The following is a 13,394-nucleotide window of genomic DNA, read 5'->3' as shown; positions in this document are numbered from 1 at the left end:
CAGGGCCCCTGCCAACTCGCCAAGCCCAGATTTCTGGGCCGTAGCCTGGAGTCTCCAGCCTCAGTACCTCCTCTCTTCTCAGGGTGATTCTGATGGCCAAACCCCAGCCTTGGGGACGCAGCTGCCAGCTTGCATCAACAGGGCCTCCTCAGCCTAAGCAGAGCCCCCCGCCCCTACTTTGAGTGGACTTAGCCCACCTTTCACAAGCCTGGCCCCTTCCCCAGTCTGGGGTTCACTACAGTGTTACCCACCCCACAGCCACCAGGACTCCTTCTTTCTCCCTTTATTGCCTTTCTCTGTCTACCTTTCACAACAGCATCTCCCCTTTTAGCAGAACACAGTCATCCCTGAGCCCCAGGCTCCTCAGCTACAGGGAACTGCCCCCTCCCTGAGGGCTCCCCCACCCACTCCTCAGAAGGTGTAGGCCCCCACGAAGACGGTGAGTCTCAGTACAGAGCTGGCCCGGTAGCTCATGAGGGAGTTCATGGTGACCATCTCGAGGTCCAATACGTACTCCCGGGGGCCAGTCACCGGCCGGGCGAGGACCAGCATGGCGCTGACGTTGTTGATTTGCTGCAGGGCACAGTGGGTAGGGGGACACACAGATTGCGTCAACCTATCCATAAGAACCCTGCCTGAGCCCCATGTCTTGTACCCACAACCAGTTAACTGTGAGATGGAGAGGGACAGCCCTGGCCAGGTTGTGACCCAAGGCTCTCACCTGGCTCTGTGACACCCTAGACATCTCGTCTCCTGTACCCAGGCTCCTGCCCTCAAAAGTCTCCCACTGGTGCACTTCCCACCCTTTCCAGCTAGCTATTTTGTCTAATCAGTGTTAATTGATGATTCAAGGCCAGGTGTGAGATTCTTGGGAGTGGTGGGGCCTTTGGTGACCTGGAACAGGCAGCCTCCTCTTCAAAGCATCCAATTTCAGACAGCGAAAGTGAGCACTGCTACCAGACACACACCTGCAGTCCTGGTTCTGAGTCACACCTGGATCCCTTCCTCCCGACACCTCCACCAGCAGAGCGCTGGATTCTCAAGCCGCAGGCTCCTGGACCAATCCCACTGCCTCTCTGAGGCCCAGCTCCACTTGCTTGCCCTTCCCCAACCCTGCTGTGTCTGTTACCTTGAAAGGCCTCTCATGCCCGTCCCTTGTTCCGAGGGTGAAGAAATTGAGGCCAGATGTGGAAACCGGCATGGACACTCAAACTCCAGTGTCCAAGGACCTCATTAGAATTGCATTTAACAATCTGTAGTTTATACCAAGGAACTTAGAATACCCCTACCTTTCCACAGAAAGTCCGCCTCCCGGGGGCATGATGGCATAGCTGAGTCTCCCACTTAAGGCTTCCTGGAATTCAATTTTGGATTATACATGTCAGTTGAGGGGTTGGGTTAGGAGAAAGTCTTACCCTAATGTAGAAGTCCCCCTGTGAGTTTCCGGCACGGATCTGAAAGGCGTTGTAAGCCCCAGGGTACACGGAGGTCGCTTGGATCTGGAACACATCGGCAGGCACGCTCCGCTCGGAGGTGATGCTCATGTAGCGATGCACGATGGATGAAGGCTGCTCCCGGCACAGGGGGTTGGAGGCCAGACAGAGGCAGCGACTAGAGACCCCGAGATGGGGACACGAGTGAGGTCCTAGCTCATCCCCCAAAATTTGGCCCACCCCCATAATTAGCCCAAAGAGATCTTCCTACTGTTGCCATAATTGCCTGTATGGTTTAGTCAGGAAAGACTACAATTCCCATCAGCCTTTGGGGGTACTTGCCAGCCCGAACAAACACCACTCAGCTGCAGAACCTCCTGAGGGGAGTTGCAGTTTTTGAGGGGATCTGGGTTGAGTGGACTCACTTGTCAGACACCTGGACGTAGGGCTCAACACAGCGGTTGGTGTCAACACAGCGGTAGCCTCCATGGAAGTTGACACAGGTTTGGGCCTCAGGGCACTGGTGCGCCCCCGACTCGCACTCGTCAATGTCTGTGTCGGGAGAGGGGCTGGAACCAGGACGTCAGGCCATCAGCCCCTGACACTACCCTGCCTGCTCCACCCGGGCAACCCGTACCTTGGCAGAGGCGTGTGGCCAGCAGCTGGTAGCCCTGTGGGCAGTGGCAGGAGAAGCGGCCTGGCTCATTGACGCAGCGGTACTGGCAGAGGTAACTGGAGTAGCTGCACTCATCGATATCTATGGGAGAGTGAGGGGAGAATGCTGAGCCAAGGGCAGTCCCTCAACTGAGTCCCACAAATGAGAGAGCTCAGGCCCATGTTAGGTTCAGTGTGGGAAGACAGGCGTGGGGAGATAATGGGAAAAGCCCTGCAAAGCTCAGTAAGGGGACAGAAGGTTCTAAGAAAGGCATGCCCTGACTGTGCCGCTCACAGACCTTTCTCTCTCCCCCAGGACTATACAACGGTGTTAAAGAAAGCACTGGGATTCTAGAAGCCGGGCATTAAATCCTACTGAGTTTGGGGAACCTCAATTTCCCTGTCCATAAAGGGAGTGGGTTAGACTAGGTGAGGCTTGAGGGCCCAGGGCGCTGTGGTGTTTGGTAACCTGCCCAATTCCTGCAATCCACAATCAGCCCAGGCACGCAGTCACCTCCTGCCAGCTCCACAGGCAGGAGCCAGATTTCCTACTCTGGCTCCTGCAGGCAGCCTAACACTGCGCCAGGTACCGATGGGGCCTTAGTTGGCTGCAGGTGATATGGAGTGGGAAGTCTGGGATAGCCCTGGCCCCGTGTCATCCTAGCTGTGACCTTGAGCAGGTCATCCTTTCTCTACTGAAGGACTTCATGCTTACTATTTTTTGTAATTCTAAGACACTTTGAGGAAGATATTGTCCTCATTTTGCAGAAGAAGGAAAAAAAATCATACCTCAGGATGGTTGGCAGGACTAAATGAGGCCAAGCACATAAGGGAAGTACACCACACAAGGCAGGCTCTCCAAACACGGTAGAGTTGCTGCTGGGGACTTGAAGCCTGTCTTGTCATTTTCCCACTTATTCCTCAAGACAGCCATTTTACAGAAGAAACGGCTCAGGGAATAGTGACTTGCCCTAGCCCAAGATTCAAATTCAGGTCAGCCTGACTCCCAAGGAAGGGGGACCCCATATCCTTGCTCCATCTCCCCACTGAACTTCATCTGGGACCTAACTGCTCTGCTCCCCTCTGCCTTCCCCACCAGGTTGGGAGTTCTATGCAGGTTCCCTGCAACTGCCTGGGGGTGGGATACACAGGAGGTACCTGAGGGCAGAAAGGATGGACGTGGAGTCGTCATATGGAGGACTGCGGGGCAGGAGGCTTAGCATGACATGGACTGGGGGGGTCAATGGAAGAACATGCGGCAGGGGTGGAGCTCTCACCACTGCAGGAGAAGCCATCCCGGTGCAGCTCATAACCCTGGTGGCAGCGACACAGGAAGGTCCCATAGGAGTTGAAGCAACGCTGTTCACATGGAGCCCCCATGTCACATTCGTTCACATCTGGGGGTGCCCAGAAAAGTGGGAGGGATGAAAGCTGAGCAGCCCAGAGCCCTCAGGTCACCTGGGCTGGTCAGAAATAGGAGCTCTTCCACCCCATGACCCAGAAGCCTGGCCTGGCCCAGCCTCACCCACACAGGAGCGGTTGTTGGGCCCCAGCTGGAAGCCAGGCTCACACTGGCAGCGGAAGGAGCCAGGCAGGTTCACGCAGCGGTGCTGGCAGTAGCGGTAGCGGCATTCATCTATATCTGGGGTGGAGGCGGGGGAGGGAGGGCAGAAGGCAGAATCAGATGGGACAGCCTCACCACCCATAGTCTAGTCTGTCTGGGGCCTGGGGCTGGGCCCGGCCAGCCAGGACTCACAGGTACACCACACATCCTGCGTCTGGTGGCAGTGGACTTGGGTGAAGCCTGGGGGTGGGTTGGAATGGGGGTCAGGTGCTAGGGTGAAAGCCAGCAGCACACAGCAGGGGCTACACAGGCTGTTCCCTCGACTCACCCACACATTCGGGCCCAATCTTTCGGTAACCATCAGGGCAGGTGCACTGGTAGGAGCCAGGCAGGTTATGACACTGCTGGCTGGGGCGGCAGTCATGCAGGGCCTGCGCACACTCATCCACGTCTGCAGGAGACATCATTTAGTCCCTGCCTGGGGGCCTGTGTACCACACATCATGACAGACAACTCACTGTGGGAGGACACAGGTCAGGTACCACTCACATGGGCATGTGGGTGACTGGCATGTGGCATCCCCAAAGCAGGAACACGTGGATTAGACCCTCTCAAGTGCATAAATAACAGTCCATCAGCCTGAGCGCCAAAGGGAAAGGCACTTTAACCTGTTAGACCCACCCCAAGGAAGCACAGGAAATTGGGCCCTGCCTATACAGCCAGGTGCACTGATTCCAGGGCTTCAAGGCCCGTGATGTCCAGGGATGGGGTACAGACTAGGAAGAGGGCAGGGAGCAGAGGCTGAGAGGCAGACTTCTTGCAGTGTGTCTGCAGAAACCAAGGTGAGGGTCCCAGAGACTGGTTGGGGCAGTGGGACAGGAGTTGGGGTCATCAGTGGCAAGCCTCACACACAGTGAGGATCTGGGTGAGTGTCTAGATGTCACCCCTGAGGAGGATTTTGAGCAAGGGAGAACCACGAGGTCTGAATTTCTAAGATGCAGTGATAGATGCTTGGCAGGAGGACTGGAAGCTTGATGCCAGGGTGACCCTCACTCACCCACACAGCTTTCTTGCTCATCAGGCTCATAGCCTGGTGGGCAGGGGTTGGTGTGTTCAGCAGGGGGCACTGGTGGTGGTGGACCCTCGCCATGCAAGTCGTTGATGACGGCCGCGGAGCGGGGTAGGCATAAATAGCCCCCATAGTGGTTGATGCATTTCATTTCCCCCTTGCAGGCCTCGGGGATGGTTAGGCACTCGTTGACATCTGCAGAGAGGGGCCTGCTGGGCACAACCAGTCTCCTGGGCTGCCATGAAGGGTGTGGGAGGCAGGAGCCCAGCTTGGCTTGTCTAAGCTACACAACTCTGGAAGTATGGGCAGGGCCTCTCTACTCAGCAAGCTAAGGGTACCTGCCCAGGAACACCCCCCCTCCGCAGGGCCAGCCAGGGCTGATGGTGGGATAGCTGTTTCTACAGTCATCCCCATTCTCTTGGCCCCAAGAGGGTCTCTGTCCTTCCCCAGAGCCCTAGCCCTGGCTCAACTCAAGAGTGATGCACAGACCTCCTTACCTACCCCCACAGACTCTGCCCTCCCCTGACATGATGGGACAAAGCTGGGTAGGAGAGTGGTTAGAGGAGGTGCCCAGGACTCAGCTTCTCTGGGCAGTGCCCTGTTGCTCTCTTGCCTACTGAGGGGTGGGGGCAGGGCATCCTGGGGTTTCTCTGAGAGGGAGTGGCCTGGATGGCTGCTCCGTTCCTAGCTAAGCTGGCCCCCAGAGAACCAGAGCTGGTTTTGGCCAAGTCCAGCTGGGCAGAGGACAGGCCATTGTGCCTGCCTGCTGCAGCTCTTGGACCTGGGGTTGCAATCTCTCTCCCAGTTTCAGGATGTGGGTCAGACCCCCAAGTACACTCACCCCGGCAGTGCTGGCTGTCGGGGTCCCACTCATAGCCATCTGTACATTCCTACAAGGGGCCAGAGGTGACCAATGGTCACCCCCAGTCCCCTCCAACTGACCAGGCCAAGACCAGGGCCGAGCCTGGTCACCCTCCCGACTGCTCCAACTGGCCCCAGCTGCTCCACCAACCAGGGCAGGGGAGAATCTTCCCCAGCAGCAGCCACCCCAGGATCCTGGTCTCTGTGTCCCTGCCCAGCCCAGCCCAGCAGCCCCACTGTCCCCACCGTGTAGCTGTCGGGCTCCTCCGAATCCTGGGGAGACGCTGCCCCCAAGAGCAACAGCAGCAGCGCCCAGAGCAGTAGAGACCCGGGGAGGCAGGAGGCGAAGGGGAGCATCCTGGGGCTGGGAGGTGGGGGGTGGGGGTCAGGGCGCCTCTGCCAAGGCACTCCCCATTCCCTAGACCAGGACTTAGCCCCGGCCCCAGCCGCCTCCCGCTCAGGACCGTGCTTGAGGCTCCGGAGCCTCCCAGGCCGAGGGCCGACTGCTCACGCAGGCCGGGGTTCAGGGCCCACCGTCCGGGGCCGCCCCGCTCCCGTCCGGCCCCCCAGTGGCGCGGGCAGAGGACGCGGGCCTCTCGGCTCCCCGCTGACGCCGACTCGGCCGGGACTCCTGCTGGCGCCCTCCCCCCACGGACGGCCACTCACTTGGGCCCGCGACGCCCCGGCGGCCCGCGGCTCCGGCGGCTCTGCTGGCTTGGGCAGTGCCTGCGAGCAGAAGGACGGGCGGACAGCGCAGCTCCCCGGACGCACGGCCCCAGGAAGCGCCCCCCGCCCGCCCGCCCGCCGCGGTGCGGCCCACCCCGGCGCCTCCGCCCGCCCCTCGGCGGATTCCTGAGCCTGCGCCAGGGGGAGGGACCCCGACCCCCAACCTCTCCGCCCCCGGTCGGCCACAGGCCCCCACCCGGTCCCCCGCGGCGCCGCCCGGATCCGCCTCCCGGCGCCGGGCCAGGGTCCCCTAGCGCTGGATCCTGAGGACACTGGCCCTGATACCAGAACCCCCAGACTTACCCGGAAGCCCCCAGGCTCTCACTTTGCACACCCCGGAATGTCACCTAGACCCTACCTAATCTGCACCCCCAGAATTCCATCCCGTGCACTGATATCTTAATGCCGAGGCCCGCGCATTCTCTGCTCCTCCCAGAATGTTCTAGGCACCTGGACTCGACCTAATCCTCCGGCTTCCAGATCCTGACTCTGTTTTCCAGAATTTGATTCTGTGCACCCGACAGTCACTCTGGAAGTAGCAAAACTTCATCCAGGGTCCCCAGACCCTCGCCTGAAGACGAGGCACTCCTAAGCCCAGAACTGTCCATCTCTGCCCCTTCTCCCGTCCATCCCCAGAGCTATCTTTAGCCAAATGGTCCCTTCACTTCAGTACTGACACCCCCGGCGCCCACGAGGTTACAACAGTTTGGGGGCGAGGGCGGCAGTTCCCTTTTGGCCCAGAATGAATGGGAGCCCCTGAGAAGGTGGGCAGGGCTGAATTCGGGCGTGCAGGACACCAGGGTCTGGTGCCAGCGTCTTCCCTGCCCTCCTCCCACCCGTATCCCCCCAACTCTGGGATTTCTGCGCCTTCCCCAAGCCGAAGGCGCGCCTTTAGGGGAGAAGTTTGGGCGGAGCTGGCTCCCAGGAAGGGGCGGGGGCTCGCCCTGCCCACGTCTCAGGGCGGGTCCAGACGGGAAAGGGCCGCGTGTCCAGGGATTTCCTGGCGCGGGGCAGACGGTGTGCGGGAACTACGGAGCCCTCCCTTCCCTTTCCCACTGGTTTATCCTTATGATCAACCCAACGCAGCCCTGGCGGGGAGGGGATGTGTCGAGAGGGGAATGTGCCAGTGGGGTCATGAGATGAGCCCTCAGGGTTTAGGGTGAACTGGAAAGCGCCTCCACTACCCCCAAATCTTTCCTAACCACAGAGACGAAGAGGCTAAAAACAATAGACCTTTAAAACAAAAAAGACAATAACAAGTGCTGGGAAGGACATGGAGAAATTGGAACCCTTATACACTATAGATGGCAATGTAAGATGGTGCAGCTGCTTTTTTGGAGAACAGTCTGTCAGACCCTCAAATTGTACCGCAAGACCTAGCCATTTCACGCCTAGGTATATACCCAGGGGAATTGAAAACATGTCCACACAAAAAACGTGTATACAGTGTTCACAGCAACACTGTTCCTAAGAACCAAATGCAGGACCAATCTAATGCCCATCAATTGATGAATGAATAAACAAAATGTGGTAATATGATGAAATATTATCCAGCCATTATAAGGAATGAAGTACCGAGAGGTGCTACAACATAGATGTATCTTGAAAATAATACACGAGGTGGTAGAAGCCAGACACAGAAGGCCACATACTCCATTTACATGACACGTTCAGAAGAGGCAAATCTGAGAGAGAAATTAGGTAGAGTTTTCCAGGAAAAGGGGGAGTGGGGAGTGACTGCTAATGGGTATGGGGGTTCTCTTGGGGCGATGAAAATGTTCTGGTGGCCATGGTTACACAATTATGCAAATACACTAAAAATCACTAAACTGTACACTCTAAAACGGTATGTGAATTACATCTCAATAAAGCTGTTATTTTTAAAAGTAATAAAAATGATAGCTCTTGATTATCAAGATCTAACCATCCCAAGCAGACGCATGCACCTCACACAACCCTCCTGCCCTAGCCAGGGAAGCGGGGACCATTGTCACCTCGTTTCACAGTTGAGAGAGGCTGAGATTTGTCCAGGTAGAACCAGAATGGTAAGCACAAGATTTGAACCCAAGTTCCTCTGGTTCTGTGACTGTCTGGACTCTCTGCCCCACAGTAGAGCATTAAGGACCCAACAATTGACACCTAACTCTGTGCCAACCAGGATTTTAGGTGCTCCACAAAATCATATCACTCAAAGGAACTGTCACTGCCACTTAGAAGGATCTGAGACCCAGAGCGGAATGACTGGGTGCACAGTTGGTGGCTCAAACTTGGACCTGAAACACCATCTTTGCACTATTAGGCCCCTCGGAGTCGCTCCCTCAGAACACCTCTCCTGAACTCTGGGACAGACCTGATGACTTTCCCTGCCCTCTCCCTTCTGCGCTGGGTCACAGGCCTTACTTATCTTGGTTGGTGCTTCTCCCATACCAAGCCAAGAGCTCCTTCCTCCCAGATGGTGAACCCCTGGGCCTCTGGGCCCATGGCCCAGTCCTCAGTGGGTGCCAGCCAGGAGCTGCAGGATGAGTGAGTGAACAAGTGAGCGAGTGAGTGGGCAAGTTAATTTATTCTCCCACAAATGTTTACTGAGTGGCCACTGCAGACTCACTCGGTACCAGGCACCAGGGACACAGCAAAGAAAACCCAAATCTCCTGGCCTCGTGGAGCTCACATTCAAGGGAGAGAAGGAGATGATCAAACAGTAAGACCACCCAGCCCCAGGTCCCCAGCTTCTTCCCCCATTTCCATAACCCCCCACTACCACACTGAAAGACCAGTTTTTATGACACTCCCTTTGGTGCCCGCTGAGCCTTTTTGTCTGCCCCAGTCCTAGAGGAATCCTTCGCCTCCATAACCATTTTCCTGTGACTACAAACAGTGGGAAGACCACGAGTCATGTATTCATTCACAAAGACCCAATGACCCATTTTGACCTTAAGCGGGGGACTCTCCACCCCCATGAGCTGCCAGCCCTTCCTTGGCCTTTACCCGCTTTGGCCTTGCTCTTGAGATGTTGAGCCTGCTAACTTTCTGCCCCCTCAGGCACATCCACACCCATCATCCCCATCCCAATTGTGACAGGAACAAGGTAATAGCTGCCACATGCTGTTCCTGTTTAAAATCCACAACGACCAATTGTTTGGTTAACTCCCACTGAGCCTGCTCTGTGCCCAGCCCTGTCCTGGGTGCTGAGGACACAGGCACAGTGGACATCTGCCGTGAGTGGCAGATGCCAAGCGTGCACAAGCTTGGCCAGGCCTCAAGGGGCTTCAGGTTACACCAGATGATGGGGAGCAGGGAATGCTTCTTGGAGGTGACCCTTGGGCGGACTGAACTTTGTGGGATGAGCAAGAGTATGTGCCCAAGGGACACCGGCCACCCACCCACCATTCCTGCCCAGTCATCAGGGGCCTACGGCTCCCATAAGCCCCCAATTTCCCATCATGGCACCAATGGCCATATATTGTCAACTGCCCCTTTAGTATCTGTCTCTTCCTGTCTCCTTAAGGGCAGATCCATCTCTGTATCCCTAGAATTGCCCAGAACAAGGTGGTCTGAGAGTCTCTGTTGAATAAAGAAAAAGGTGCTGGGGTAGGGACAGGCAAGCAGAGGGCTGTGTGGAGACAAAAGCCTGAAGGTCTGAGGCAGCTCTCGTGCTCTAGGGGTCTGAGCCTCCCCTTCCCGGCCTGGTTTCCACTTTGTGGTTTCTCTAGCCCCGCCCTCTCAGCCCCTCCAACTTGGTCTGCACAGCTTCCTGCCCCCAGCACTCTGGTCTGCCGCACCATGGCACTAACTATCTACTTTTCGTGCCTCCTGGTCCTGTTGGTGGCGGGCCTGGTTCAAGGCATCAAGGGCTCCCTCAGGGGCCAGGTAAGTGCCCCCAACCCACTCCCCATATCCTTTCTTCTGTAAAGGTATGAACCCTGGGGCTCACCCCTTAACAACTGCCTTGGTCCCATTTCCCAGAGGGAACAACTGAGGCCAGATAGGTGAGTGACATGCCCAAGCTCACAGGGATACAGGGGAGACTAACCTGCTGTTCTCCTAGTCCAGTCCTTGTATATTTGGGAGCCGAGGTGTGGTCCCAGCGCTGGTCCTAACCTGCTCCCCACACCCTTGGTTCCTTGCAAGGACCCAGGTCCCCAGCCACTGGAACTGAAAGAGGTCTTCAGGTTGTTCCAGATCCAGTACAACCGGAGTTACTCGAACCCAGCAGGTATCATGGGACACACACATCACCAGTCCAAACCCCCTTCTCCCATTTAATAGATGAGGAAATTGAGGCTAAGGGTGGGGCATGGGTTTGGTCAAAGCCATCCAGCAGGATGGTGGCAGATCCCGGGTCTCTGCTCCCTGGTTTGCTGGATGCACAAATGGGGACAGGATCATTCTTTGCTAAGAAACATTCAGTCCTAGAGGAATCCTTTACCTCCATAACCATTTTCCTGTGACTACAAACAGTGGGCAGACCACGAGTCATGAATTAATTCACAAAGACCCAATGACCCATTTTGACCTTAAGCTGGGGACTCTCCACCCCCATGAGCTGCCAGCCCTGCTCCTGCCCTCTTTCTGGGTCTCATCTTCCACAGGGGGATGTCTGTGGGTACCTTCCAGTCCAGGCTGGCAACACCCTGTACCCCATCCTCCCCCACCCCCACCATGCTCTAGCCCCAGGTCTGAAGTCAGAGGTGTGAAGTGAAGGTGGAGGAGGTGACCCAGCAGGAAGCTGGTCTGACCACCCCCACCTTTCCCCTCTGAGTCACTTTACCTTCACATCCTTTACTTGGCTTCTTGTGGGTGAGCAGAGATGGCCCCCCTTGCTGCCTTTCAGGGAAAACCCAACCCCAGGTGGGCTGGGGAGCCACTTCCTCAGCCCTGGTGTCTGCAGCAGAGTCTGCAGGGGCTACAGGAAAGGCATCAGTGCTCATCTGAGTGTGGGTAGGACACCCAGCCAGTGGCCACTTCCTGTCCCTGGGGACTTGGAGCCAGCCTAGGACAACCAACCCCCTTTTGGTCCAGAGCATGCTCGCCACCTCGACATCTTTGCCCACAACCTGGCCCAGGCGCAGTGGCTACAGAAGGAGGACTTGGGCACAGCCGAGTTTGGGGTAACTCCATTCAGTGACCTCACAGGTACTGAACACTTCCTGGCCCACAGGTGGTGAGTAGGAAGGCACATGGACATAGTATACCTCCAGCTTTTGTTTCCCAGAGAGGGAGCCTGAGGACCAGTGCCCTGGGTGCTTCCCCAAATAGAGCATGGACAGGCCTGTGTCCCAGCCCAGCTCGGTGGTAAGGCAGCAGGTGCAGGCGGCATGCACCCCAACAAGGAACCTGGCCTCTCTCTAGCCTCAGTATCCTTGCCTTTCTGACTTGTAGGGTACGATAGGGACTCTGAAGACCAAGAATGTGGATGGCTGGAGTGGGAGAAGTAGACTATGGGGGAAAAGGGATCAAAACTGTGACCTTGCTGGCTCTGTCTCCCAGATGAGGAGTTTGGTCAGCTCTACAGGCATCAGAGCACAGTTGGAGGGCTCCCTAAAATGAGCAGACAGGTAGGATCTGAAGAGTGGGGGGAGCCCCTGCCCCCCACCTGTGACTGGAGGAAGGCAGCCGGTATCATCTCTTCCGTCAAGAACCAGGTACCTGCCCCCACCAAGCCTGGCCCAGTCCAGCCCGTGATGGGGGAGGGGAGATGGGGCAAGGCCCAACCCCCTTACTCTGACCCTCCCCCACCATTTCTCCCCTAGGAAAACTGCAACTGCTGCTGGGCCATGGCAGCAGCTGGCAACATTGAGGCCCTATGGGGCATCAAACACCGTCAGTCCGTGGAAGTCTCTGTGCAGGGTATGGCTGGGTGAAGGTTTATGAGTGAGGAGCCTGGGGAGGGATGGGGGCCTGGGGCCTGGCACCCACATTGTCCCTTCTTGCACCAGAACTGCTCGACTGTGGCCGCTGTGGGAATGGCTGCAGGGGTGGCTTCGTCTGGGATGCGTTTATAACCGTCCTCAACAACAGTGAGTGTCCTGCCACTCTGGGCAGCTACGGAGCAGAGCAGAGGGACGTTCAGAGCTGAGTCTCCGCCCTGGCCTTGCTTTTCTGATCCCCAGGTGGCCTGGCCAGCGAGAAGGACTACCCATTCCAGGGGAATGTCAGAGCCCACAGGTGCCTGGCCAGAAAGCACAAGAAGGTGGCCTGGATCCAGGATTTCATCATGTTGCCGGACAACGAGCAGAGTGCGAGCAGCGCAGCGTGGGGGGGGCCGTGGGCAGGCAGAGCTGCAGGGGCAGCGGGGGGTGGGGAGGCGGGGCTGGAGGAGGGGGTGGGAAAGAGGGACAGAGTGACACCTGTGAGCTGAGAGCAGGGGGCAAGGCAGGCAGGGTCTGAGGGCACCTTTCACCCCCAGAAATCGCCTGGTACCTGGCTACTCAGGGCCCCATCACCGTGACTATCAACATGAAGCTCCTTCAGGTGAGACAAGGGAGGGAATGGTGGGAGGGGCACACAGGGGATGTGGCCCCAGACCCAGCACCTCTGCCCTCATCCCTGCAGCAATACCAGAAGGGTGTGATCAAGGCCACGCCTACCACCTGTGACCCCCGGCTTGTGGATCATTCTGTCTTGCTGGTGGGTTTTGGGACAAGCAAGTCGGTGGAGAGGAAGCCCGCAGAGGCAGTCTCATCCCAGGCTCATCCTCAACACTCGACCCCTTACTGGATCCTGAAGAACTCATGGGGAGCCAGCTGGGGCGAGAAGGTGAGCGTGCTCTATGGCAGGAACACGGCAGGACGGGCCTCTCCCCCCTCCTGGCCCTGATGTCCTTTAACTTCCTAGGGCTATTTCCGGCTGCACCGAGGGAGTAATACCTGTGGCATTACCAAGTACCCACTCACTGCCCGAGTGGACCAACCAGTTAAGAAGCAGCGAGTTTCCTGCCCTCGCTGAGCCTACCTGGACACCCCTCCACTCTCTCCTGCTATTCCCGCTGCCTCCTTACCAGCCCCACCCCAAGCCTTTTGCCTGCCCTCCCAGTCTTCTTGCTACAGCTTAAATAAACCAAGACAAGCCCCCTGCCTTCCAAGTGAAT

At 57.3% G+C, this 13,394-nt stretch overlaps 2 protein-coding genes across 6 annotated transcripts; one reads left to right on the top strand and one right to left on the bottom strand.

The window, feature by feature from the left end:
* Positions 1-268: 268 nt before the first annotated feature.
* Positions 269-7,084, bottom strand: EFEMP2 (EGF containing fibulin extracellular matrix protein 2). Of its 5 annotated transcripts, none has more exons than XM_073217525.1 (12): positions 6,758-7,084; positions 6,248-6,307; positions 5,828-5,945; positions 5,562-5,610; positions 4,709-4,915; positions 3,980-4,102; positions 3,613-3,729; positions 3,365-3,484; positions 2,071-2,190; positions 1,859-1,985; positions 1,416-1,611; positions 269-573 (listed from the first exon to the last, which is right to left on the bottom strand). In XM_073217525.1, the coding sequence occupies exons 3-12, from the start codon at positions 5,936-5,938 to the stop codon at positions 412-414; spliced, it is 1,332 nt and encodes a 443-aa protein (XP_073073626.1). In that variant the 5' UTR covers positions 5,939-5,945; positions 6,248-6,307; positions 6,758-7,084; the 3' UTR covers positions 269-411. The 5 variants fall into 5 exon arrangements, with proteins under 5 accessions (XP_073073626.1, XP_073073625.1, XP_073073629.1 ...); XM_073217524.1 differs by lacking the exon at positions 6,758-7,084 and adding an exon at positions 6,611-6,740; XM_073217528.1 differs by lacking the exon at positions 6,758-7,084 and having other exon boundaries at positions 6,248-6,402.
* Positions 7,085-9,799: 2,715 nt separating this feature from the next.
* Positions 9,800-13,381, top strand: CTSW (cathepsin W). Its single transcript, XM_036995392.2, has 10 exons — positions 9,800-10,174; positions 10,436-10,520; positions 11,327-11,440; positions 11,795-11,949; positions 12,058-12,154; positions 12,244-12,324; positions 12,418-12,543; positions 12,714-12,778; positions 12,860-13,063; positions 13,142-13,381. The coding sequence occupies exons 1-10, from the start codon at positions 10,088-10,090 to the stop codon at positions 13,250-13,252; spliced, it is 1,125 nt and encodes a 374-aa protein (XP_036851287.1). The 5' UTR covers positions 9,800-10,087; the 3' UTR covers positions 13,253-13,381.
* Positions 13,382-13,394: the final 13 nt, after the last annotated feature.

The sequence above is a fragment of the Manis javanica genome, chromosome 11, assembly GCF_040802235.1.
Source record: "Manis javanica isolate MJ-LG chromosome 11, MJ_LKY, whole genome shotgun sequence".
NCBI classification, from domain to species: Eukaryota; Metazoa; Chordata; class Mammalia; order Pholidota; family Manidae; genus Manis; species Manis javanica.
This window is presented reverse-complemented; position numbering and strand designations above follow the sequence as displayed.